Here is a 24,666-nt window from a genome sequence, read left to right on the forward strand (position 1 = left end):
CAAATAGAAAGACTTGCACCAGGCAGCCGAACATGCCCTCGGACACTCCCGGCACTAAAAGCCACACGGTAATAAGTACATTCATTCCTGGAAATAAAATTAAGATGTTCGACTGACGATCTCATACACGAATGATGTTCAAAAGTAAAACACCCAAGATTGGTCTACTTAAAACTAAAAACAGGACATGGGGCCAAAAAATTCGTAACTGTTGGCGAGTATCCATCCAGAAACCCGCCGCCAGAATAGCACAAGGCTAAGACAATAGTTTGATGCTGGCTGTTAGCCCGAGAGCGAACAGAAAGCGAAGACAACAGGGATAAAGACGTTCAGTGCGTGTTATTAGGCATCATCCATTCATGTTCACAACGTCTAAAACGGCAGAGATTATTTCCCACAACAAACGCAAGGCTTGATTAGCGATCCTGCATACCACCTCACCCCACCCATTCACTCCCTCTAGAACGATGGCAATATTAGTGGTGCGACGAAAGCCACTGTAAAGACTAGATTTTCCTACTCAACGATAACGTCAAACAGCATTAATTGGCCTAATACAGTTCTGCCGTAGCCTCCGATACCACAGCTTCATACAACTAATCTACAGGATGTGAACAGATTTTTCATAAACCAACCATGTTGATGACCTTACTATGACCTCTCCAGTTTCAGTTATGACCTTTCAAGGTACCAGTGACTGCCACTATTATTATTATTATTATTATTATTATTTAATCTTCACTAGGCGTGGTGAAGATGGAAGGATCATGACCAGCATACACTCATCAAACCCAGTCTATGTGCAATTAAGATTTCAGCACTAAAACATGAAAGTTAATGCTTGGGTTGTGAATTTGTCACGGAACTTGAAATAAGGTTATATTCTGGTATTTTAAAAATGATAATAAAAACACGATCACAATGCTACGAGTCTAACGTCCCACCAACTGCCATCAGCTTCAAGAAACGCCGGAATTTTTGAAATTTTGTACTGAAAAGGTGTTCTTTATCGCGTCAAATCAACAGCCATGGCATTTTAGTACACTTAAATGCCAACCACCTGCACCGGGATTCGATCCCGCAACCGTGAACACAAGAGGTCTCTACAAATCCAACAACGCTTATTTTTCTGGACCGTGTGTGAAAACGTGAACAAGTAAATGCAAATTTAATACGGGGTGTATTCATCGAACAACTCAACTCTGCCTTCTTGTCGTATCATGGTTGTGTGTCTAGGCCTGAGGCACCAGAGTAAACATCACCTTGGACCTTTCAAAACATGGAATCTTTACGGTATCAGTTCGAAAAAAAAAAAAAAAAAAATGCTACTGAATACGAATAGCCTTACCTCCACCACCCTAAGCAACGCATAGTAACTTGTAATAGTTTTATAACCCAGCTGTCACTTTAAAAATATTTACTGCACATGGTAGGATACAGAATGTAAATAAGAGTATTTTCCATCACACCCGAAGTTTGAAGTAATGAAAACATTGTCTTTTGATGTACTGTATCATCAGAATAAGTTGCATCCTGCACTTTCTCTACAATATTTTACACTTTTCTTTCATTCCTCCTCAGCTGTCTTTCATTTCCTATCTACTTAGGTGCAGTATTCCTTTCTGCCCCCTTCAGGTGTAGTATCTCAGTTCCCCATTGATTTATTTTTGAACTTTCCTTATTTTTATTTTTTTTAGGTTAGCTTTACGCCGCACCGACAGAGGCAAGGTACGTAGAACTACCTTGCGACACAGATAGGTCTTACGGCGACGATGGAACGGGGAAGGGCTAGAAGTGGGAATGAAACGGCCAGGGCCTTAGTTAAGGTACTGCCCCGGCATCCTTCCTTTCTTGACTTATGATTGATTGATGTTTGTTGTTTAAAGGGGCCTAACATCGAGGTCATCGGCCCCTAATGGTACGAAATGAGATGACAAATTAAAAGTCTGAAATCCTCCACTGACCAGAATTCAAGAATGGATGGAATTGATATGAAATTAAAACGATCAGTGATCCGACCCACAGTGCCTCACATGCACAGAAGCTGGCACAAAACAATAGTAGAACGGACCAAGGGACTGCTTCTATAGCACCATGCTGAATCGATTAGAATATGCTCGTTCTCGAAACGGGTCCAAAATCCAGGTCATCGGCCCTCATAATGGTATTTATCACTAGAAAAGTAATAATAATGTTAATTGTTTTACATCCCACTAACTACTCCTACTGTAAATTAAGATCACTCGAATTTAGGAATGAACTTCTGAGTTAGATACACAAATGTGAAAGCCCACTGAAAACATCAGGAGAAAAAATAAAGGAGCTTGTAAGTAAAGAAGCATTATCTCAACCTGTTTTTAAATATATGGCATATGAATCAAAATAGCTATCTGTCACCTTTATTCAAATTTCTGAAGCCTATGTATAAGGACTTAGTTTTCCAATTCTTATTATCTGCTACAAAACTGTACGTGTAAATGTGTACTGGAACACAAAGTGCAAGCACATAGTTTTATACTATTAAATATAGGCCTAGTGATCATAAGCAGGAGGACCTAAAGTTGTACGTGGATTTCAAACTACATGGGATGTGGCTATAAACTGTTCTGTATTTAACATCTTTTCAGCTAGTGCTATATGTACTAGATACGATCTAATACACTGAAAGTTTATTTCAAGTACAATGCACTTTTTAAAGCTAAATACTAAATTTGAACGGCCCACAGTGGCCGACTAGCATGCACTCTATAGCTGAGTTGATTGTAGAGCCAAACCTGTAGCTCCTAACAGAACAAAAATAACCAAGGCCACTGTAGGTCAATTGACAGAGCATCCAACGTGAAAGGTTGTGTGTTAATTTCCCACTGGCGTCTGGTTGACCATTTCTGTTCTGTACTTAATAATCTATTCAGCATGTACTATATGTACTCGACATGACCTTACATGCTGAAAGTCTATTTCAAGCACAATGTGGTCATGGAAGCTAAATACATATTCAGATTCAACATGCTCTCCACCCAACATCCCAGCTAGAAGAGGAATAGCAAAATCCGGTTAAAGCAATGAACTGCTATTTTATTTTTTCTAGGTAGGCTCTCTCCCAGTTCATCCTGTCACTCAGAACTGTGAACATGTTAACATAACTGGAGTAAATAACATACAGGTGTGCCAACAGCACTGCAGGTCTCTTAGCTATGGTCCCCTATGTAGAATATTTTACATCAGAGCATAGCACAATAATGGTCCCAACACAATGACATAAAAAAAAGGGTCACAAGAGCCTGAATTTAGCCTGCCTACCAATTAATGTAAAATTCATTTGAAGGTAAATCTTGCTCTTCACTCAGCAATGTCACAATGCAAAAAAGTACAAACAAAAATTGTAAAACTTAGGGCTAAGTCTCTGAGCAAAAGAAGAACATTTATGAACACTACTGACAGCGGGATGTATTCAGCAACTTAAACTAAATAAAAGTGCCAGCTACTCATGGGCTTTTGCTGCAGCAACACGTTTTTATTGGCAAGGCAACAAAACATCTCAACTACCAGTTCTTAAACCAACAAACACTGAAACATCAAGCAGAGCATGATACTGTTGACAAAACCATCAACTCTGTGTCTGAGGTACAAGTTCAACTATCATCTTTGCCACTCTTGATGAGAGCAGACATTCTCCTCTAAAAACTCAACAATCCAGGTCTCAATGAATTCAAAAGCAAGCACACTTAGTGTTTTACGTGAGTGTTGATACTATGTTCATAGCCTTGACTTTTCATCTCAAAAATCCCAAATACTTGGCAGGGATTCTAACTGTAGCTGCCTTGTTGAAAAGCAGGAACGATGTTAAGTTACTCAACTAACACACACCCTCAAGGAATTCCTTATGGATTAAATCATATGCACTATCCTGAATGAATTAATAATTATTATTATTTGCTTTACGTTCCACTAACTACTTTTATGGTTTTCGGAGACGGTGAGGTGCCGGAATTTTGTCCCGCAGGAGTTCTTTTACATGCCAGTAAATCTACAGACACAAGGCTGACGTATTTGAGCACCTTCAAATACCACCGGATTGTGCCAGGATCAAACCTGCCAAGTTAGGGTCAGAAGGCCAGCACCTCAACCGTCTGAGTCACTCAGCCTGGCCTGAATGAATTGGCTCTGACTTTAATTATGATACTGCAGATAAGGAAGGTAGGGTTTCTGGAAGCATAGTAAGTGGTTTAATAAATGGTCAGTCTTTTGAACCAGTTCTACTGACCTGCCAAGTTTTATCCACAAAACTTTCAGTGATACTTTAGTTCCCAAGTGCTGAATCAGTAGGACTTAATTACCTATATGATAATGACTGACAACCTCTAACACCAAAAAACTAATGGATTATCTGGCAGTACAGTCATAAAACTCTGGCTTCTATTGCAACTTGTACAGCAAGGCAAAGAAGTAGAGTTGAAAACAAAACTTTTAAAACATATTGCAATGGCTGAGAAAATTCCAGGTATATCACAAACACCTTACAGCTCCTACTATGAAATGAATACCATGGGCAGTGAGGGCAGAAATACAGCTAAAGTAGCATTTGTTGTGATAGGGTAAAATACAACAAACAGTTGCTCTTCCTTCTCAGTAAGTAAACTGAACAAGCTGATACATATACAGGAAAATCTGTAGTTATGATTAAAAGGTTTAAAAAAATTTCAGCCTTTCAGCTAGGCAAATCTTAGGTACCCATGGTAAAAAAAAAAAAGTCCAGTCTGATTATTGTATTATGATTTACATTATTCCTATGGCTAATAGGTTTTAATGTGCAAACCTTGTATCATTTTCTTCCCTTTTTTTTTTTTTTTTGAGAGAGAACTCAAGGGACGATGCAACCCTAGTTTCATAAAAAAAAAAGTAGTGTCAAAGAATTCTACGCCATCCAAAATGTACTTCCTACCATGAAAAAACTGATACCGGTAACTCTATCCCTTTCAGACCAGAAAGAAGACTGGATGTGTGAATTTTTGTTTGTACATCAAAAACTGAGTAAACTGCTCTTAAATACATATATTTATAGTTTATTTCACAAAATAGAAACTAACATCTGAAAAAAAGCACCCACACAATTGTGCATGTCCGGACTTAATTCACCCCTCCTGGCGGTCAAGCGCTAAATAAAAACAACTGAAGTACATGTTACGTGTCACGCACAAGCACTGCAGTCTGGTCTAGCACCAAGAAAACGTCAAATACTCAGACATATATAAAACACGAACCCGCACAATTGTACGTACACGGTCTGAAGGGGTTAATGTGATCCTAGCGAAACATGAGTGTGTAATGATTTCATCATCCAGACAAGGAAACCATCTATAGCAAGAGATCAACTGTTCCAAGAGCCAAGGACAGCAATCAATGTGAAGCAGCCAGGATGATGAATACTGATGTAAACTGAATAGCCGTGATGGTAATACAAGACACAGCAAAGAACTACACATATACAGGCTCCAACTCCTTTGGTGAATCTTTTTACCATGAAGATGACCATCACCTGAGCAAGTTACTATATAGCGAAGTCTGTACATTTGAGAGATTGTGGAACGTGCGGAACAATACACTTGACAAAATCACCTTTCAACCCCCTTCAATAAACAAGACTGAAGCTGGCTTTGGTTAAGGATAATTCAATCAGCAGGCTCACATTCTGGCGACTTTAATTTTAGCTAATAGTGGCATTAAGTGATTATTCTATTTTCATCTACCCCCCTCAAATGATCAAACATAGCAACATGATTATGTGACACTTACTTTTCTTTGGTGCTATAATGAATAAAGTAGGTAATTGTGGAGATCTGCCTAGTATCTGGTATCTTCACCTTGTAACAATTGCCAATAAGCTATTATCCTAAATTATCAAAATAAGACTTACAGGTAAATGTGCTTCACAGGCCTCCAAAATACAATTTTATCAAGCCAACATTCAATAGAATGAGGATACCGTAGGATACTTGAGAATGAGATTTATCTGAAATCTCACATCTTTACTGAACTACTAAATGTAAAGGTCACAGAAAGGTCATTTGCAACACACAGTAAACAAGACCATAAAAAATTGCATGGTAAAACACCTACGACACAATACTGTTTTATTTATTAGTTAATGACTAGGAAATTACTATCTTCTGTTACATTCATTACAAGTTACAAGGACCTAAAATGAGTGACATACGGAGAAAAGGGTACGAATTTTTTGCCATCAATTATAGAGGTACGTCAAATATTCTTTGTAAAAAGAAACACTAGAAATTGAAATTTTGTAACGGTATAACACACTCACCCACCTCTTGACAAGACACTTGAAGAAACAAAATATCGCTTAACCAACCCTTGATCATTCCCAGCTTAGAATCCTAAAGAAAAAGGAAATATAGAGATGACATAACTTAAAATACACCGGAATGCTTGCATATTGGAAACAAGGAACTTATTCCATTCAGGTAAACAGCAAATACAGAGATCTAGCCACCCCTTCATGTGCCAAAATATGTCATTTACCTCAATTCGCAAACCTGAGGATAAACCGGAAGCGGCCATACTGTACAAGGAAACTTGTGGACAATTTCCTTTGGATTAGCACACTTTGACTATGTTGTAGGAGTACACTCATACGTAACCGTTGCCTACGTTGCGTAGGCAAACGTACGTAACTAACCTATGACGTTCAATTCGCATTTTAAAAAAAAAAAAAGAAAAAAAAAAAGAAAGCCGGGCAGACTAATAGATACAAAAATTGCTTTGCTTAACGAACATGTTTTAAGTGCTAACAAAAACATAGCTCAATGAGATTAGATAATGTGGAGCAAAATATACACGTGATAAGTAAGCCGGATAATTACACACTTAAAAAACGAAAAAATGATAATATAGGCTTATGAATTAATTTATGCACAAAGACTTTGCAAAAGAGTGCTGAAAATTAACATAAATATCAGTTATCTCTCTCTCTACATATTATAAAAATTTCTTTCCTTTTCCTTCTTTCTTTCTTTCTTTCTTTCTTTCTTTCTTTCTTTCTTTCTCTCTCTCTTTCTTAATCTGTTTATCCTCCAGGAGTGGGTTTTCTCTCGGACTTTACCGCCTCAATGGCAGTGCCCTGGAGCGTGAGACTTTTGGTCGGGGGATACAACTGGGATGGAGGACCAGTATCTTGCATAGGCTGCCTTAGCTGCTATGCTGAACAGGGTCTTTGTGTGGGGATGGGAAGATTGAAAGGGATAGACAAGGAGTAGGGAAGGAAGCGGCCGTGGCTTTAAGTTAGGTGCCATTCCGGCATTTGCCTGGAGGAGAAGTGGGAAACCACGGAAAATCACTTCGAGGATAGCAGAGGTGGGAATCGAACCCATATCTACTTAGTTGACCTCCCGAGGCTGAGTGGACCCCGTTCCAGCTGCCACGATTCCCAGCTCTGCCACGTAATTTTAAAAATGGTACGAGGGTTGGAACGGGGTCCATTCAGCCTCGGGAGGTCAACTGAGTAGAGGGGGTTTCGATTCCCACCTCGGTCACCCTGGAAGTGGTTATCCGTGGTTTCTCATTTCTCTCATTTCTCCTCCAGGTAAATGCCGGGCTTGTACCTAACTTAAGGTCACGGCCTTGTCTATTCCTTCCAATCTTCCCATCCCCCACAAGGCCCCTGTTCAGCATAGCAGGCGAGACCACCTGGGCGAGGTACTTGTCCTCCTTCCCAGTTTTATTCCCCGACACTTCGAGGATGGCTGAGGTGGGAATCGAACACACCTCTACATGGGCGCCCGCAGGATCTTTTCCAGGGGGGGGGGGCACATTAACAATGTTCTTGAATATAAAAACCAATATAACGTCAGCAACATTAAATTGTTTACAGTAACTTCCAATTATAACATATGCTAGATGACTGTGAGTAATTTCAGTTTATGAAATAATCTGGTATGATATTAAACAATTGAACATCAACATCTTTAGAATTCCAGGGGGGGGGCAAGTGCCCCCCCTTGCCCCCCCTTGCCCCCCCTTGCGGGCGCCCATGCACCTCTACTTAGATGACCTCCCGAGGCTGAGTGGACCCCGTTCCAGCTGCCACCCGCGGAGGCCCGCGTTCGATTCACAGCTCTGCCACAAAATTTGAAAAGTGGTACGAGAGTTGGAACGGGGTCCATTCAACCTCAGGAGGTCAACTGAGTAGAGGGGATTTCGATTCCCACCTCGGCCACCTTGGAAGTGGTTTTCCGTGGTTTCCAGCCCTCCCCCTCCCTGCCAATCAACATTCTGATGGTGACATTTTTTTCGGCCAAAGGGACTCGAACCGGCTAACCACGGTGTCAGACCATATAGATTTCAACACCTTAACGATCATAGCCAAATATCTTGTTCTTCACGCTTCTTCTATTACGGAAGACGTACCGGTACCTCAATAATTGATGGTAAAAAATTCGTACCCTTTTGTCTGTGTGTATGTCACTCATTTTAGGTGCTTGTAAATTGTCATGAATGTAATAAAAGATAGTATTTTCCCAGTCATTAAGGAAATAAAACAGCTAAATCTTGTTCTGAAGTGTCCTACAATACCCTCATTCTATTGAACATTCTTCTTCTTCCACCGCTCTCATACGGTACCGTAGTGGAGTCTTAGGTGTGAACTGTCACACGTATGGACTTGGCCCTGTTTAATGACCGGATGCTCTTCCTAATATTAATAATAATAATAATAATAATAATAATAATAATAATAATAATAATAATAATAATAATATCCGCCTCTGTGGTGTAGTGCTTAGTGTGATTAGCTGCCACACCGGAGGCCCGGGTTCGATTGCTGGCTCTGCCACGAAATTTGAAAAGTGGTACGAGGGTTGGAACGGGGTCCATTCAGCCTCAGGAGGTCAACTGAGTAGAGAGGATTTCGATTCCCACCTCGGCCACCCTGGAAGTGGTTTTCCGTGGTTTCCAGCCCTCCCCCTCCCTGCCTATTCTTCATGCTGCGAGTCAAAAGCCTGGATTAAATTCCAAAACCTCTCCGCCATGCTCATAAGGAGTGAGGTCATCGGATGGGGACGTAAAGCTTTGAGCAGAACCCTTGGTGTTACTCGACAGGAGTAGGCTACGTGGCGACACGGGGTTTCACCCTCTCCTTACCGCATTATAAACATCAGACCACATCCAGGCGATCAGGTCGCCTATGGGAGTCAAAGACCTGCAACAGGTGAGCTGGACACTTCGGCCCTACACTGAAAGCCATACGATAAATAAATTTAAACAAATAGCTACCCCGTTTACTAACTCGAAATTGTCGGCATAGCATAAGGTGGCAATGGTACGTTAATTGTTGCATCCATTTATATCTTCTTCTTAATCTGTTTACGCTCCAGGGTTGGCTTTTCCCTCGGACTCAGCGAGGGATTCCACCTCTACCGCCTTCCAAGGGCTGTGTCCTGGAGCTTTAGACTCTGGTTGATGTCAAATGAATGCGAGAGACATCCGTGGAACTTCACCTTGGATTTTGTATCGATCAGGGTGGCTCTAATTAATGCCAACAGTTTCAAATCAACTCCAAATTCATTTTAAGATGTTTAGCAGGACCTCCCGGTCAGTGGAGTCGTAGTCTACGCTTTCTAGAAGTTCACAAACACAGACACATACTGCTTGGACCTTAGTGTACAATATCTGATGATCGTTTTGAGATTTTGGATCTGTTCGGCTGTTGAGCGACTTTTTCTGAACCCTCGTTTTCACCTATTTGATGTTCGACTTGTGCTTCCAAACGCTCCAGGATGGCAAGTGATAGAATTTTGTAAGTCACGGGTAGCAAAGATATTCCCCTATAGTTGCTGATGTTCTTCATGCTGCTTTTCTTTCTTTGTGTGTGTGTAATGGCTATTTTTCAATCTTCGGGTAGGGTCTCCTTGCTCCAAATTTCTTCTATTTGCTTTTGCAAGAGATCAAGTGATTCCTATGGGGCATATTTCCATAGTTCTGCTACTACTGATTCTTACCGCCAGCGCTTTGTTATTTTTGAGACGGGCAATGTGGCGCTTGATTTCATCTCTGTCGGGTGGTCTGGAATCTGGGTACCGGTACCTGATTAAGAGTTCCTTGGTCTCAGTGGGGCTTTGCAGTTTAGAACAATTAAGTAAATTCTTGAAGTAGTCTGCCAGAATGCTACAATTTTCTTCATCCTTTCGCTCAAAGCATAGAGATGGTGGTTTTTAGCCAGTGAGTTTGCTGTTAATAACAGCATACTGCAGTCTGATTGCTTGAAGGGGGTGTACAACAAATCACCAAACTGGGCTTAGCAACATTATTTACTACATACTTTAGAGTGGTGGTGGTGATTATTGTTTTAATAGCAAGTACAACCATCAAGTATACCATCCCCTATTAACACTATACCCACTATATCATTAGTTCAGCCCGTGGGTCACTATTCACACAAACGTTGTTTGTTTACTCGCTCGCGGCCTTCTCGGAAAGGATGTTCTGCAGCAGTGCTCAGCAGTTCAGTGCGAAGGAAAATATTGGTATAACTCGAATTTCCATAGGCCTATTGGTTCGTTTGTAATTAAAGCCTAAACTGGAGTGTCCATAATAAAAAATCCGACAGTAGGCCCCTATTTTCGTACACGGTTAGGATAGGATCTAGACAAGACGATTGGTCTGGGTGTTTAGGATTCTTGCCGTGGATAAGACCATTGGTCTGGACAGTTATTGTTTTCTTTACATATTTCATATACTTGCGCTTTTTTTTTTTTTGTGCTGCGGTTAGTAACGGATTATGATCAACATTCTTTACGGGAAGATCACGTGCCACTTTACATTGGCCAATAGGAATACAAGTAGCTACAACAGAAATGAAAATGGCGTGAAATAAGCTTAATCAGATTATAAAAGCAAATGTGCTTCTTGGGGCGGGATGGTGGGTTCCTGGACATCGCAATGAACACATCTCTCCTGTGATACGCTCTCCAAGTAAGATTTCACTAATTCCACTTACTTGTAACATTACAAATATCGTGGTCACGGGCTGAATTAATACCAACACTATTCAGAGGGAAAAAATGGAACGGGCCCAACATTTCGAAAACTGAAGGTACCGGTATTTGCCAAAGAAAAACGCCCAAGAAGGGCGTAAAAATGAGACTCCCTAAGCCTCCACACGTAATACCGTCGGGATCGGAAAAGAACAAGAGTTGACCAAGGGAGGTTAGATAGGATAGATGAAAGTGAGGAGTCTGACACAAGTGGATCCAATGCAGGAATCAACTAAGCGCCCCGTGGTCACCAACCCACACTCCCAAGTTAAGAGCCCATTGGGCCCTTTTAGTCACCTTTTACGACAGGTAGGCGATACCGTGGATTTTTTCTACCGCCACCACCCACAATGGGATACATATTTCAGAGGTGGTAAGTGGACGGTGCTTCTGGGACTCCGAAATACTAGCACAATTACAATGGAGGTAATATAATATATTGCACTACCGGTACATATTATAAGCTATACTTATGATCTTAGCTGTGAAGTGTTGTTCCAGGAATATTTTAGGTTTTCCGTTTCATGCAACCGTATGCACAACGCGCCATTATAACAGGTACAGTACCATCTTAATATTAGTTTCTCTTTTACGGTTTTTTTGTTTTTTTGTTTTGCTTTACGTCGCACCGACACAGATAGGTCTTACGGCGAGAAAAGCTTAGGAATGGGAAGGAAGCGGCCGTGGCCTTCAGTAAGGTACAGCCCCAGCATTTGCCTGGTATGAAAATGGGAAACCTTGGGAAACCATCTTCAGGACTGCTGACAGAGGGTTTCGAACCAATAGTGTGTCGTATAGTGTTCATGTGTGAAAATTCCCACAATTACAATTTGCGTTCACCGTATTCACTTCAATGAGCTGTGATGGGTTCGACTATCAAAAAACAACATGCGTTCTCGCGCCTATGGACGACCACGCCCCCTACGTAGAGCACTGTCGTTGGACTTAACTCTCAGCGTTCCAAGGCATCTCCCTGTATTCTTTACTCCCTGTCATTACGCACCTATTGCCAACGCTTACGAAAGCAAAACAATACAAATTAAACTAGAAATACCGTACGATAATTTGCGGTACACAGCTTCCTGTTAGTGCTTTAGATGACCAGCGCACCAGCAGCGTTACGGAGAAACATTCCACTACAGCTCTATGCTGGGCTTCACAAGCGATTTTCAAAGCCGGTACTAGGAGCGCAGCGAGGAATCCAGTCGGCCGTACTTTAAAACACCTTAAACCATAGCAGGATATGGTAGTAGATTTAAATATTTTCTTTCTAGCTGATCATTGGATAAAATGGCGATATTTCTGTCACTAAAAATATGCACAGCTTATTACTTATATGACTTGGAAAATGTTCAAATGATGATGTAATAAATGGTATACCATACTCCTATTTGGGTTATAGCCTGCAATGATATAAATTAAATTTCCCTTGTCAAACTCAATCCACAACAAGCTACGGCCCCACTCATATTTTATTTTAATATTATCTTTTATTTGTACGATATGTAAATGCCCAGGCCGTGACCAACTTTGCTACCTCTATGATCAAGCACACAAGAATGATTTATTACGTTTTAAAATTGGGCCTCATTATTATTTAACAAGGTTTCTGAGACAACTAGGATATCTACTAGACCTGTCGTATACAGCAGTACTGATATGCCATCAAGAGTAGTAGGGCAATAGAGTTCCCAATCCACCTCGTCAGCATAATTTCTGCTCCGTCAGCACCCGAGGTCATTGACCCCGCCAAGGTCATTGACCCCGTGACATCATGACCACTTGACCGTGACGTCATCACTACATGCACTTCATTATAAACAAAGCCACGTGCTCTTGTTTGTAAACAACGCCACGTGCTTTTTGACAGCTGTCAAGCTGACAGTAGCCATCTTAAAACAACAACGCATCGCTAACCTCAGTGTTGCAATCTTTACGGCACTAAACCTCATGGCAACCACATTTGGCACGTGGTGGCGGGTAATTTGAAGCCAAGTAACCATATCAGAACTGAACAATGGTGTCTCCTGAGAATCGAGGTAAAATGAAATCAAGTTTTCAATTGGGGTGCTATGAATTGAAATATGAGTCCTTAAAGGATTTCACGCTACAAAACGCAAGTAAATTTACAGCGGAATCGTTGATGAATGCAAACAATAGTACTTTAGTATCCTACAATGATGTTAGGCTTTGTACATAAACAGCAGATGTATAAAAAATAAGCTTGATAGTAGTAGGACAATAGGGTTCCCAAACCACCTCGTCAGCATTTTTCTGCTGCGTCACCACCCGAGGTCATTGACCCCGCCGAGGTAATTGGCCCGTGATGTCATGACCACGTGACCGTGACGTCATCACCACGGGCTTTTGTTTGTAAACAAAGCCATGTGCTTTCTTGACAGCTGTTCGCAGCCATCTTTAAACAAGACAGCATCGTGCTGCCATCTTTATGGCACTAAACCTCATAGATTAGGCGCGAAGTGGCGGGCAACTTGAAATTCAACGTGCTTTCTTGACAGCTGATAGCGGCGGTCTTTATACAGGAGAGTATCGTGCTGGCATCTTGACGGAGCCAAATCGTCATGGGTGCCAACTTAGTCACGTGGGCGCGCGAAAGATGAAATTCCACGTACTCTTGTTTGTAAACAAAACCACATGCTTTTTGATAGCTGTCAGCAACCATCTTTAAACAAGAGAGCAAGATGCTGCCATCTTGACGGCACCAAACCTCATGGTTGCCACCTTAGGCATGTAGTGGCGGATATTTGAAATTCTACGTGTATTTTGAAAGCTGTTAGCGGCCATCTTTAAATAAAGTTACGTGCTTGTTTGACAGCTGCAATCTTTAAACAACAGGCAATCGCTAACTTCAGTGCTGCCATCTTGACGGCACTAAATATCATGGGTGCCACCTTATGCACGTAGGCGCGAGAAATTTGAAATTCCACGTGCTCTTCTTTGTAAATAAAGCCACGTGCTTTTTTGACAGATGTTAGCGGCCAACCTTAAACAAGAGAGAGTCATGATGCTATCATAACGGTGCTAAATCCTCATGGATGCCACCTTAGGCACGTGATGACCGGCAATTTGAAATTCCACGTGTTCTTGTTTGTAAACAAAGCCACGTGGTTTTTGACAGCTGTCAGCGGCCATCTTTAAACAAGAGAGCATCATGATACCATCATGACGGGGCTAAACACTCATGAGTTCCACATTAGGCACGTGGTAGTGGGATCGATACATGCATCATCGATAGGTGCACGGACACACATGCGATCGTTGCACGCTCTATTTGAAGAAGTTTAGTACGATATTCGATGCATGCATCATTGATAGGTGTGCGCGCGCACATGCGATTGCCGCACGCTCTGTCGGAAGAAGTTTAGTATGATAATTGATGCATGTATCATCGATAGGTGATGCAAACACGCTCTAGCGGTAGAAAATAAAAAAGTACTGTTACTATGTTTACAATATTCATAAACATAGCTATCCTTAGTGTAGCTATCTCGACAGATTCTAACCTTATTGCTACAATGTTAAATACTCGATGTCGTTACATACAACACGTGTTCAGATCACTAAGGAAGAGATTGAAACATAACAAGACCAGAATCGAACGCTGTACTCGATGTCGTTAACAACAGCATGTGTTCAGAACATTTATTGATGTGTTCAGATCACTAAATAAGTGATAAAAACACAACAAGACTAGAAACGAACACGATACACGATGTCGTTACAGCATGTACCTACTCAGATCACTGATTGCTGTCTTTAGAACATGTTCACTGGGTAGCAGGAGATACCTTTGTTCGAAGAAGATGGATTCGAACAGAGAAAAAATATATATTGCCTACTACAATGCTCAAAAGACTAGGATTCTGAACAGCTTGCGAAAGATGGCGGCTATACGTAGCCTATTATAACTTCCTCCTCCTCTTCTTGCTCTGTCAAGGCATAGCCTTATGTCTCTATCGAATATACGTTTCTATAACAACGCGATCTTATGCATAAGGCATTGAACATATTGCGTAGCTACCTCGCTCAGTAAACGATAATTTACAAAATATGTATACGGTATAGCAAAAGTACAACTTCAATGATTTGCCTAGTGCGAAAATAAAAAACTACGGAAACACACTGTGCACATATCGCGTAGCTATCTCGCTCAGTAAACGATAATTCACAAGATATATATATATAGCTAAAGCACAACTTCAATGATTTGCCTAGAGCGAAAATCAGAATCTACGGAAAAACACATATTACACATATCGCACAGCTGCCACGCTCGGTAAACCGTAATTTACAAATAATTTGCTAAGTGCGAAAATCAGAAACTACGGAAAAACACATATTACACATACCGCACAGCTAACACGCTCAGTGATTGCAAATTTACAAAATATGTATACATCACAACACGTGTTCTCGACCAGAACACTGATATACAAATACACGTCACCCTTTTTCTCGAAAAACGGAACACATGGACAAGAATGTTGCGAGATACCACTTACACACAGATATATCTAATCAAATCAAATCAAAATCTCTTTATTTGCAAATGAGGTGTCTACCTCGGTGGCAAATGGTACACTAAAATACATTATTGTCTAGCACTAAATTTAAAATTAACAAGAGACGAAGAAAATTTTCCTAGCGTACAATATTATACAATTTACGCTAATAATTTGTTCTATTAAACACATACATCATCCTTAATAAATTTATATTGTTTACAAAAATCTACTTATAATATCTAACAAACATAGTCAACTCATATACAGTATGTGAAATTACTTCTAATAATAATATACAACTGGTATAAGATTAAAATTAACATTGAATTTATTTACATATTTATATTTTACCCATTTTGGAACCTAAGTAGCATAACGACCTGCTGCGTCTTAACCAGAGCCCCTTTTGCCACCACTTTTCAGAGTTCCTGAAGGGCCTTCACAGCTACCGTAGCGGTCCCAGGGCCCTCGAAGTCCCCACTGTACTTCACCCCTACAGGCAGTCCCCTACTTGGGCTGTCCAAACTCCATAGACCAGGGGATGGAATTAATTTAATCACACACATTTTTTATTTACAATATCCTGCACTGGTCGAATGCCCTCTAACATTTCATTTATTTTCTCTGTTGTTTATTCTCTTCTTGAATATCTGTACAGATTTTGGAAAAGGATCAAACACTACCCCTGGTAAACTGTTCCACTCCTTCACGCCCTTCCCAATGAATGAAAATTTACCCCAATCGCTTCTGCTAAAACTCCTTCTAATTTTGTACTTGTGGCCAGTTCTGCCAATATAATTATTTTCCAACTGAAGCCTCTCACGGATATCTCTACATGCTTCTTCTCCTGTATAGGCTCTATATAATCCTATAAGTCTAGTTTTCTCCCTTCTCTTACTTAAAGGTTCCCAACCAAGTTCCTTTAACATTTCTGATACACTACTCTTTCTCCGGAAATCCCCTGTTACAAACCTTGCAGCTTTCCTCTGCACACCATCTAGTTCTTTTATTAGGTATTCTTGGTGAGGATCCCAAACACTGTTTGCATATTCCAATAATGGACGAACCATACTTAAGTAACTTTTTTCTTTTAATTCTTTGTTGCATCCTTTAAGTAGCCTCATTATGACATGTAACGATCTGTATGCTTTCCCAACAATGTCATCAATATGACCCTTCCAGTGCAAATTACTTTCAAATCTCACACCTAAGTATTTGCACTTGCCATCTTTAGGGATAACTACCTCATCCAAAGTATATTCAAATTCAGTTTTAAAGCTCCTGTTTGTAAAAGTTGTAACAGTTGATTTGCCTCCATTAATCTTCATATTATTTTCTTCAACCCATTCTTGGATACTCTCAAGGTCCCTTTGTAATTCTGAGCAATCCTCAATGTTATTTATTTCCCTATAAACAATTATGTCATCTGCATACAATCTTATTTTCGATGTTATATTGTTCCCTAAATCATTTGCCTATATTAAGAAAAGTAACGGACCGATTATACTACCCTGTGCAATTCCCTTCCAAACTTTCTCTTCCTGTGATATATAATTTCCTACTTTTACTTTCTGAACCCTTGAATTTAGAAATGTTCTTATCCAACGTATAACCCTTACGTCCAATCCTATTCCCTCCAATTTCTTTAATAATATTCCATGTTCCACTCTATCAAAGGCTTTGGAAAGATCTATGGCTATGCAATCTAACTGGCCTCCTGAATCCAACTGATCTGGTATGGCCTGCTGAAATCCCACCAGTTGTGCCTCGCAAGAAAATTTCTTTCTAAATCCATACTGGCTCCTCATGAACCAATTTTTATCATCACATATCCCTCTGATGTACTTTGCTATTAAACTCTCCAGTATTTTACAAACTATACTGGTCAGGCTGATTGGTCTGTAGTTCTCTGGTTTCCTTTTATCACCCTTTCCTTTATAAATTGGTATTATTATAGATTCCTTCCATTCCTTTGGTATTACACTATTATTTATGACATAGTCAAAGAGAAATTTTAAATAAGGCACTATATACCACCCCATCGTCTTTAATACCTCTCCAGTAATTCCATCACTTCCTGCTGCTTCTCCTTGCTGAAGCAGTTGGATTTCTCTGAAAATATCTTTATTTGTGAATGAGAAGCTTCTTGTTTCCCTATGCGTCTCTCCCTCTATCTTCTGTTATGGTTTCCAGGTCCTGACAATCTTCTACTGAATCTCTGAATTCCCTACTGAAGAGGTTTGCTTTCTCAGTATCTGTTAAATAGTGTTCACCCCCTTCTCCCACCATTGTAGGAATTTGGATTCCTTTTCCTTTTTGATTCCTAATATATGAATACAGCTTTTTCCATTTCCCTTTGTGGTCATTACCCTCTTGAAGAATGCCATTCATATAATTCTCTTTTGCTTCCTTTTTCACTCTATTCAGTTCCCTCATTAGCTGTTTTCTAGTTTCTCTATTCTCCCTACCCTCTTTGATTTTCCTGTTTACTAATCTACATTTTCTTTTTAATTTTCTTATTTCCCTTGTATAATAAACAGGGTCTGAGGTCATTTTACCCTTCTTAACAGGTACAAATCTCTTCTCTCCTTCCCACATGATTCCTTTAAATTTAGCCCAGAGTGTATCCACATTACTCCCTTCACTTATCCAACAACTGAATTGTGATTTAAGGTAAGTCCCAAATTCATCAACTTTAGTTTTTCTGTATAATTTCTTGTCTTGTGTGACCCTCTTATTAAGCCTTTTTGGTACCAGTCCTACATCCATTATTACAGCCTTATGGTCACCTATTCCTTCAATTACCTCAGTTTTATCAACAATTTCCTATGGTTTAACCAAGAATACATCTAGTAAGTTATTGAGACGAGTCGGTTCTTGTACTACTTGTGTAAATCCTCCCTCCCAAATTAACTTATTTGCCAGTTTCTGTTCATGGGCTTCACTTGCAGCTCCATTCCATTCAACTTCAGGCAAGTTACCTAAGATACTTACATTTAAAAAGCGGGAGGAAAAAGATTTTAAATCATTACTTTTTGTATGCATGTAGTCTCCTCCAAGTTACAAGGCCAAATGGGAACAGTACTGTGAGTTTCTGCTACTGCTTGCGGAAACGTGAACGGAAGTGACATGTCATCTCAGCAAAAATACACATTACCTTGTTCGTGCATACTTAAGTCAGACACTTACATTTAGTTTGAAATAAAATGATGGATACAACGATTCAAATCCCGTTGACTTAACGTCCTATTACTTGTTAGACTTTGACGTTAGGAGGGGAATCCGGCCGTTAAACAGATTCTATTGTTTCTAGTAATTACATCTCAGCGTTATTCATGTGATCGCTAAAACCTGTTTCATACTTCTCATATCATTACCCGGTATTTGATGAACGTTTATTGAAACAATTTAAGTTAAAATAAAGAAATAATGAATTAATTATGGCAGTGTCATGCTCCATCAGTTTTCTTTATTAGGGTGCACCTCATCAAAATATTTTTTTTAATTTTTCGTTTTATTTTGCGTATGACCCATACAATCAAGTTGAGTATAGAAATAAATTATATACATATTTACACATCAAGAAAACAATGAACAAGAAAATACTCCTTACAACTTAATGTCGAGATCATTTATCCACTGTATTGCTCCTGGAGCTGCCATCAGGAAATCCACTTTGCTGCCTGTGTATGCCCGCGTTTCATACTCTCTGACAATATGATATCTGGTTTGTCGTGCATCTCCGCAGTCACACGCTGGTGCCGGCAGCTTGTTCCATTTAAACAACATGTCTCTGCATCTGCCATGAACTGTTCTTATTCTGCTTAAAGCAGATCATGTTTTACGTGGAAGCTGGAATCCACTTGGAAGTTTAGCATTCGAGAACATACTGTGCAGGTGCATCTCCGTTGCTGCTTCCCACCGTCTTTTCCACCCTGTAGTTGGGTTGTATCCTCAAGCAACCACGTATAAAGCGTTACGTAAAGTTCGATGGCGTGAACGTAATCTTTTTTGGTTGACAGTTCGTAGATCGTCATGTACATGTAGACTGGGGTTCCTTAAGATTTTATGGAATTCCTTGATGAGAGCGGTGGATTTGCATAAATCAGATGGCATTATTCCAGATAAAAGCGGGAGACAATGAGTTGGCGTAGATCGAATTGTGCCAGTTATTTTGCTCAGAGTGGAATTCAATTCAGTATCTATAAATCTTGTGTGATGACTGTTCATCCATACCGGAGCACAGTACTCAGCACTTGAATACACCAAGCCTAAAGCTGAAGACCGAAAAACGCTTGCCGAAAACCCCCAGGTAGTTCCACAAAGCTTCTGAATGATGTTGTTACGTGTTTTCAGTTTCTGTCCGGAGTTTAGCAGATGTTGCTGGTAGGATAGTGTTCGATCCAAGGTTACTCCAAGATATTTTGGTTTCCAGTTGTGAACTATCCTGACACAGAAACTCACGTTCAATTTAGTATTAGTGATTTTTAAGTAGAAACAAGACACCTGCGTTTTATTGGTGCTGGGCTTAAGTCTCCACTTTCTGAAGTAAATTTCTACAGCTTGGCAAAGGCTACCGGTATTTATTGCGCTGTACGTGCCACATTTTTTATGTAGTGCTATTATTCTTCATATCATCTTCTTTTTCTATCATTTTACCGATATCCTTGTGGGGTTGTGGCTGTTAACTGAGGCGTGCACATATGAACATAGCACTGTTTAATGGATGGGTGACCTGCCTCACGTCAACCCTATGTGGAGGGACGTATTTAATATTGCGTATTTCTGTGGATCGAACCTGGGTTCCTCTAAACCGTAGACATTGACGCTGCCCATTCAGTAAATGAGCAGGACCATTGATCATATACGATTAATCAATTATATTATATTATCGTGTAATTTCTTATAACCTTTACCACTATGATTTATTTGCTGGGAATTCACGAAGACATTATTCTGTCAGAATCTCTCGTATCGCACAGTAAGCTATGCTTAGTGACGATATTGTAGCAGTAATCTCCTTGCATAAGTTATGTGTAGAGCCTACCAGTACCATGTAAGATAATAATAGATGATCACACATATTTCTCTGCTTTTCAGCTGTGAACTTCAGTCTCGAAAGAAGATAACATGAGGAGTTTACCTGTAAAACGAGAACAAACCGAGCAGATGAAAGTTGGTACCCAGAGACAACAAAACAAAGATGAACACCCACAATTTATGAAGCATTTAGGTCTAAAGGGATGACAGGTACAAATGTTGATGTGAACTTACGAGCCTTGCAATGAGAGGCCAACTGGAGGGATAGATATGCCATTAGAAGCTAGAGAAGACGACCTCTCGAACCTTTGGCAACAAACTCGGCATAATGTGCCTTGATGGTGTCTGTATCAATCTGCATGAGAAGTATCAAGAGGAACACGGGAAGAGGTGTGTATGCTTTTGTAATTTTATACTTTACGAAGTTAAAAAATTCTCAGTTAAGCCCAGATACATTTTATTCTACATAAAATATAATCTTTGAATCAATGTAACATTTAAAGAATAACAGCTAATCTTTCATGTATCTATACTGGTTCATAGAATTCCTTTCCTACCGTTGTTACTTGATTTTAATACGTATGTTCCACTCTTTGATTGTTTTCCAGATGCCTACAACTAGAACGAATCTGCAGAATTTTCTCTAGACTCCAGATTAACACCTTGGTGTATTGGTTATATTCTTGAAGAGAGTCAAAATTAAAGGATCCAGATTCTTTGTGTAAAGCTGATGTGTTAAAAGCAGTGCTTTCGCTAAGACCGACACTAACATTCGATGTAATTCTGTTACTATCTTATCTAAAGAGTGTTAAGTTATTATTATGTATACGATAATGTATAAAGATAAAATGAAACCATTCGGAAATACAGATATGCACTTCACCCCATTTAATTACTAAACTTTATCAAATTCCTCTCACATTAGTTGCGGCAGAATATATTCAAGTTAAACTTATGCTTTTTCTGCCTATTGTTGTATGTTTAGATGCACTGTAAATAGTGTGCAGTATATTTATTTTGAGATATTAGACAATCTCTTATCCGTTTCGTTGCGTAGACCCAGCCAAGTATCAGTAGGGTTCGAAGTTTACGACCTAAAGGAGTACAAAATATGCAAGCAAGTCTGCCTAAAACTAATTAAATGTGACCTAAAAATGTAAAATATGACTTGTGCATTTTTGGTATAGGTAGCAAGAATCAGAAAAATTATTAACATTAAACGGCTAAAGTACCAAAGCGTGATCAGCGATAATGCACCAAACATATTTAATCATGCAAACTGATAAAACTACAGCACGCTAAAACTTTAAACATTCATTTAATATCATAGCCTCGAGACTCAGTTCACAATTGGTACCCCTATAAATGCTTAATATCATCCGTCGGCGTATGTCAAAAAACACTGGCTAACAGAAAGTTTATTGAGTTCATTATCGTACGTGCCTTCGCCAGCATTGCATGTGGCAAAATTTTACTATGCGCTGTCCAAAATTAACACAGTCACCACTTGCCGTTCAGGCATCTAGGGACGGTATGAATGTCTTTTGTTTCTTTCTCTCGGAAGGCATGATGGTGCAACATAAGGCTGCCAACGTAGGAAAATTTACGGACTACAGACAAGACCACTGGTCTACATTATTAGGACCGGCTAGTGAGAAAAGCATTGTACATGGGGAAAGGAATGCGGGTTAGGCAGGCCCGTGTTTAGGCATGTGCATTATGCAACTGCACAGGGTGGCAAAATATAGCAAAAAGGAAAGATCATTTGATAATTGTTAATTGATTTTCCCCGATACACTATTGTTCATGTTTGACTCGTATGTCGTAGCACCCGTCTAAAGGTTTTTAGTTTTTGATCACATAATTATTTGATTACATTTTATCCATAAGAGTCTATCTGAACAACGTGTAAAATAGTGCATCCTGCGATTGCGAGATCGTTTAAATGTAAAATGTTCACCTTGGCAACGCTGTGAGTTATGAGTAGGGGCCTTATTTTTTGGTGAAATAAAACTGTTGATTTCGGTGTTAAACTGACACTATTTTGGTAGGTATTTCGTGAAATAAATTGTTATACTGATCGATGTTTCCTGCAAAATCTTCCTTGTAGTAGCGTATGGCGTAAATGTAACTAACTTTGTGATAAGGGGTTTTAAAGTAAACTCTTGTAATAAATCATTGTTATTAAATCTTAGAAAAACCAAATATGCAAATTGTTATAGAAATAAATATATAAATCACTAAAAAAACATGGCACTACAGTCCTTGAAGGGCCTTGGCCTACCAAGCAACCGCTGCTCAGCCCGAAGGCCTGCAGATTATGAGGTGTCGTGTGGTCAGCACGACGAATCCTCTTGGCCATTATTCTTGGCTTTCTAGACCAGGGCCGCTATCTCACCGTCAGATAGCTCCTCAATTCTAATCACGTAGGCTGAGTGAACCTCGAACCAGCCCTCAGGTCCAGGTAAAAAATCCCTGTCCTGGCCGGGAATCGAACCCGGGGCCTCTGGTAAGAGGTAGGCACGCTACCCCTACACCACAGGGCCGGCATATAAATCACTGATACTTTGAACTAAAGTTAGGTGATCTGCCCTGTGATATACATTTATACATAGCCTACATTTTTATACGTTGAATTACTTGTCTCCAAAGTACAAACTAAGCATGGTTTCAACATTAACAGGATGCAGAGTTGTGCGACAGTCAGATTGTGTCTTTGTGTAAGCAGAGAAGCTCCTCTCGCTGACCACATTAGACGTCGGAAACCATAAAGCTTGCGAACACTTGGATGTAAATTCAATGTGGTCTTTTATAAAACCTCCTAAAACTTTGCTAACACTGTCTTCTTTCACTTCCTCAACCAGATGTGCTTTCATTGCATTTTTGAAAGTAATGTAGCTCTGGAAGATGTTCTTGGATATGCTCTTTTCCCCTGTCGGGGCTGAGTAGCTGAGATGGTTGAAGCGCTGGCTTTCTGACCCCAATTTGGCAGGTTCGATCCTGGCTCAGTCCGGTGGTATTTGAAGGAGTTCAAATACGTCAGCCTCGTGTCACTATTTTACTGGCACGTAAAAGAACTCCTGCGGAACAACATTCCAGTATCTCGGCGTCTCCAGAAAACGTAAAAGTGTTAGTGGGACATAAAAACAATACCATTATTACTACTCAAACAGGTGATTTATTTACAATAGGCCTATCAATACCATCATATTTTACAGTAAAGACAGTCTTATTTACCTCTCCTTTAATATTCATTCTCTTCCTCATGTCAAGATTATCCTATTTTTCTAGAGGCATGTTGGCTTGCATGAATGCTTTTTTTTTTGTATCTATTACAGATTGCTCTCTATAATTTTTTAACATCTTTACGATATGTAAAGTATCGCCGATTGTTATTTGCCGCTTGGAATTATGTTCATTTGCTTCATTCTGATTCTCTGCACTGTATATCGTAGCCTACGTTTCAACTTTACGAATATTACCGGTACACAATTGATACATTAGAATCTTTCTTGCAACGTCAAATACATCGAACCCCTCACTGTTGTATACTTCGGCCCTCGAAAAACCTGTTCTGACTTCAGTTTTCGGCATTTTTATACTTAAATGTTGGACATTTGCCGATAAAGGTTCGTAAGTAATGAACTCTCATTGCGCACTGCTGTATCTACAACCGGTCTTGTATCTTGTTACGACCACAACCAAGACCGACTCCAATCCTCAGACCGTAATATAAAAAAACAAGGCGGCCGAAGTAGGCGGATTGCTGGGATTGGCTAACACGAAAATATCACGTACATATTATATAAACGGCGGTAAATTAACATGATAAATGTAACATCATGGAGAAAATCACTTTTACGCGTATGAAAACGCTTCGCCAACATTCTACTAGAAAAGAGACCAACAAATTTCAACTCGTCAAATAACGCTTTTTCTTAGACTTCACTTCGCTGGATAGATGAAAATACATGATAAAACTGTTAAAATGATACTTCAAACATCATTTTGAATGTTTCAAAATACATTTCTTTCTTTCTTAATCTGCTTAC

The 24,666-nt window shown here is 39.8% G+C and overlaps 1 protein-coding gene and 1 long non-coding RNA gene across 2 annotated transcripts in view; one reads left to right on the forward strand and one right to left on the reverse strand.

Moving 5' to 3' along the window:
• The window catches only part of aralar1 (calcium-binding mitochondrial carrier protein aralar1), a 404,690-nt gene extending 398,110 nt beyond the window's left edge, over positions 1-6,580 (reverse strand). The window contains exons 1-2 of the mRNA XM_067143121.2: positions 6,541-6,580; positions 6,327-6,395 (exon numbers count right to left, since the gene is read on the reverse strand). Of these exons, the coding sequence (XP_066999222.1) occupies positions 6,327-6,395; positions 6,541-6,579 (108 nt within the window). The 5' untranslated portion in view covers position 6,580. The remainder of the gene's footprint in view (positions 1-6,326; positions 6,396-6,540) is intronic.
• Positions 1-21,517, forward strand: part of LOC136866292 (uncharacterized) — a 63,938-nt gene extending 42,421 nt beyond the window's left edge. The window contains exons 3-4 of the long non-coding RNA XR_010859526.2: positions 20,675-21,004; positions 21,223-21,517. This is a non-coding gene — a long non-coding RNA (uncharacterized lncRNA). The remainder of the gene's footprint in view (positions 1-20,674; positions 21,005-21,222) is intronic.
• Positions 21,518-24,666: the final 3,149 nt, after the last annotated feature.

This window comes from Anabrus simplex, chromosome 3 (assembly GCF_040414725.1).
Source record: "Anabrus simplex isolate iqAnaSimp1 chromosome 3, ASM4041472v1, whole genome shotgun sequence".
Classification (NCBI taxonomy): Eukaryota; Metazoa; Arthropoda; class Insecta; order Orthoptera; family Tettigoniidae; genus Anabrus; species Anabrus simplex.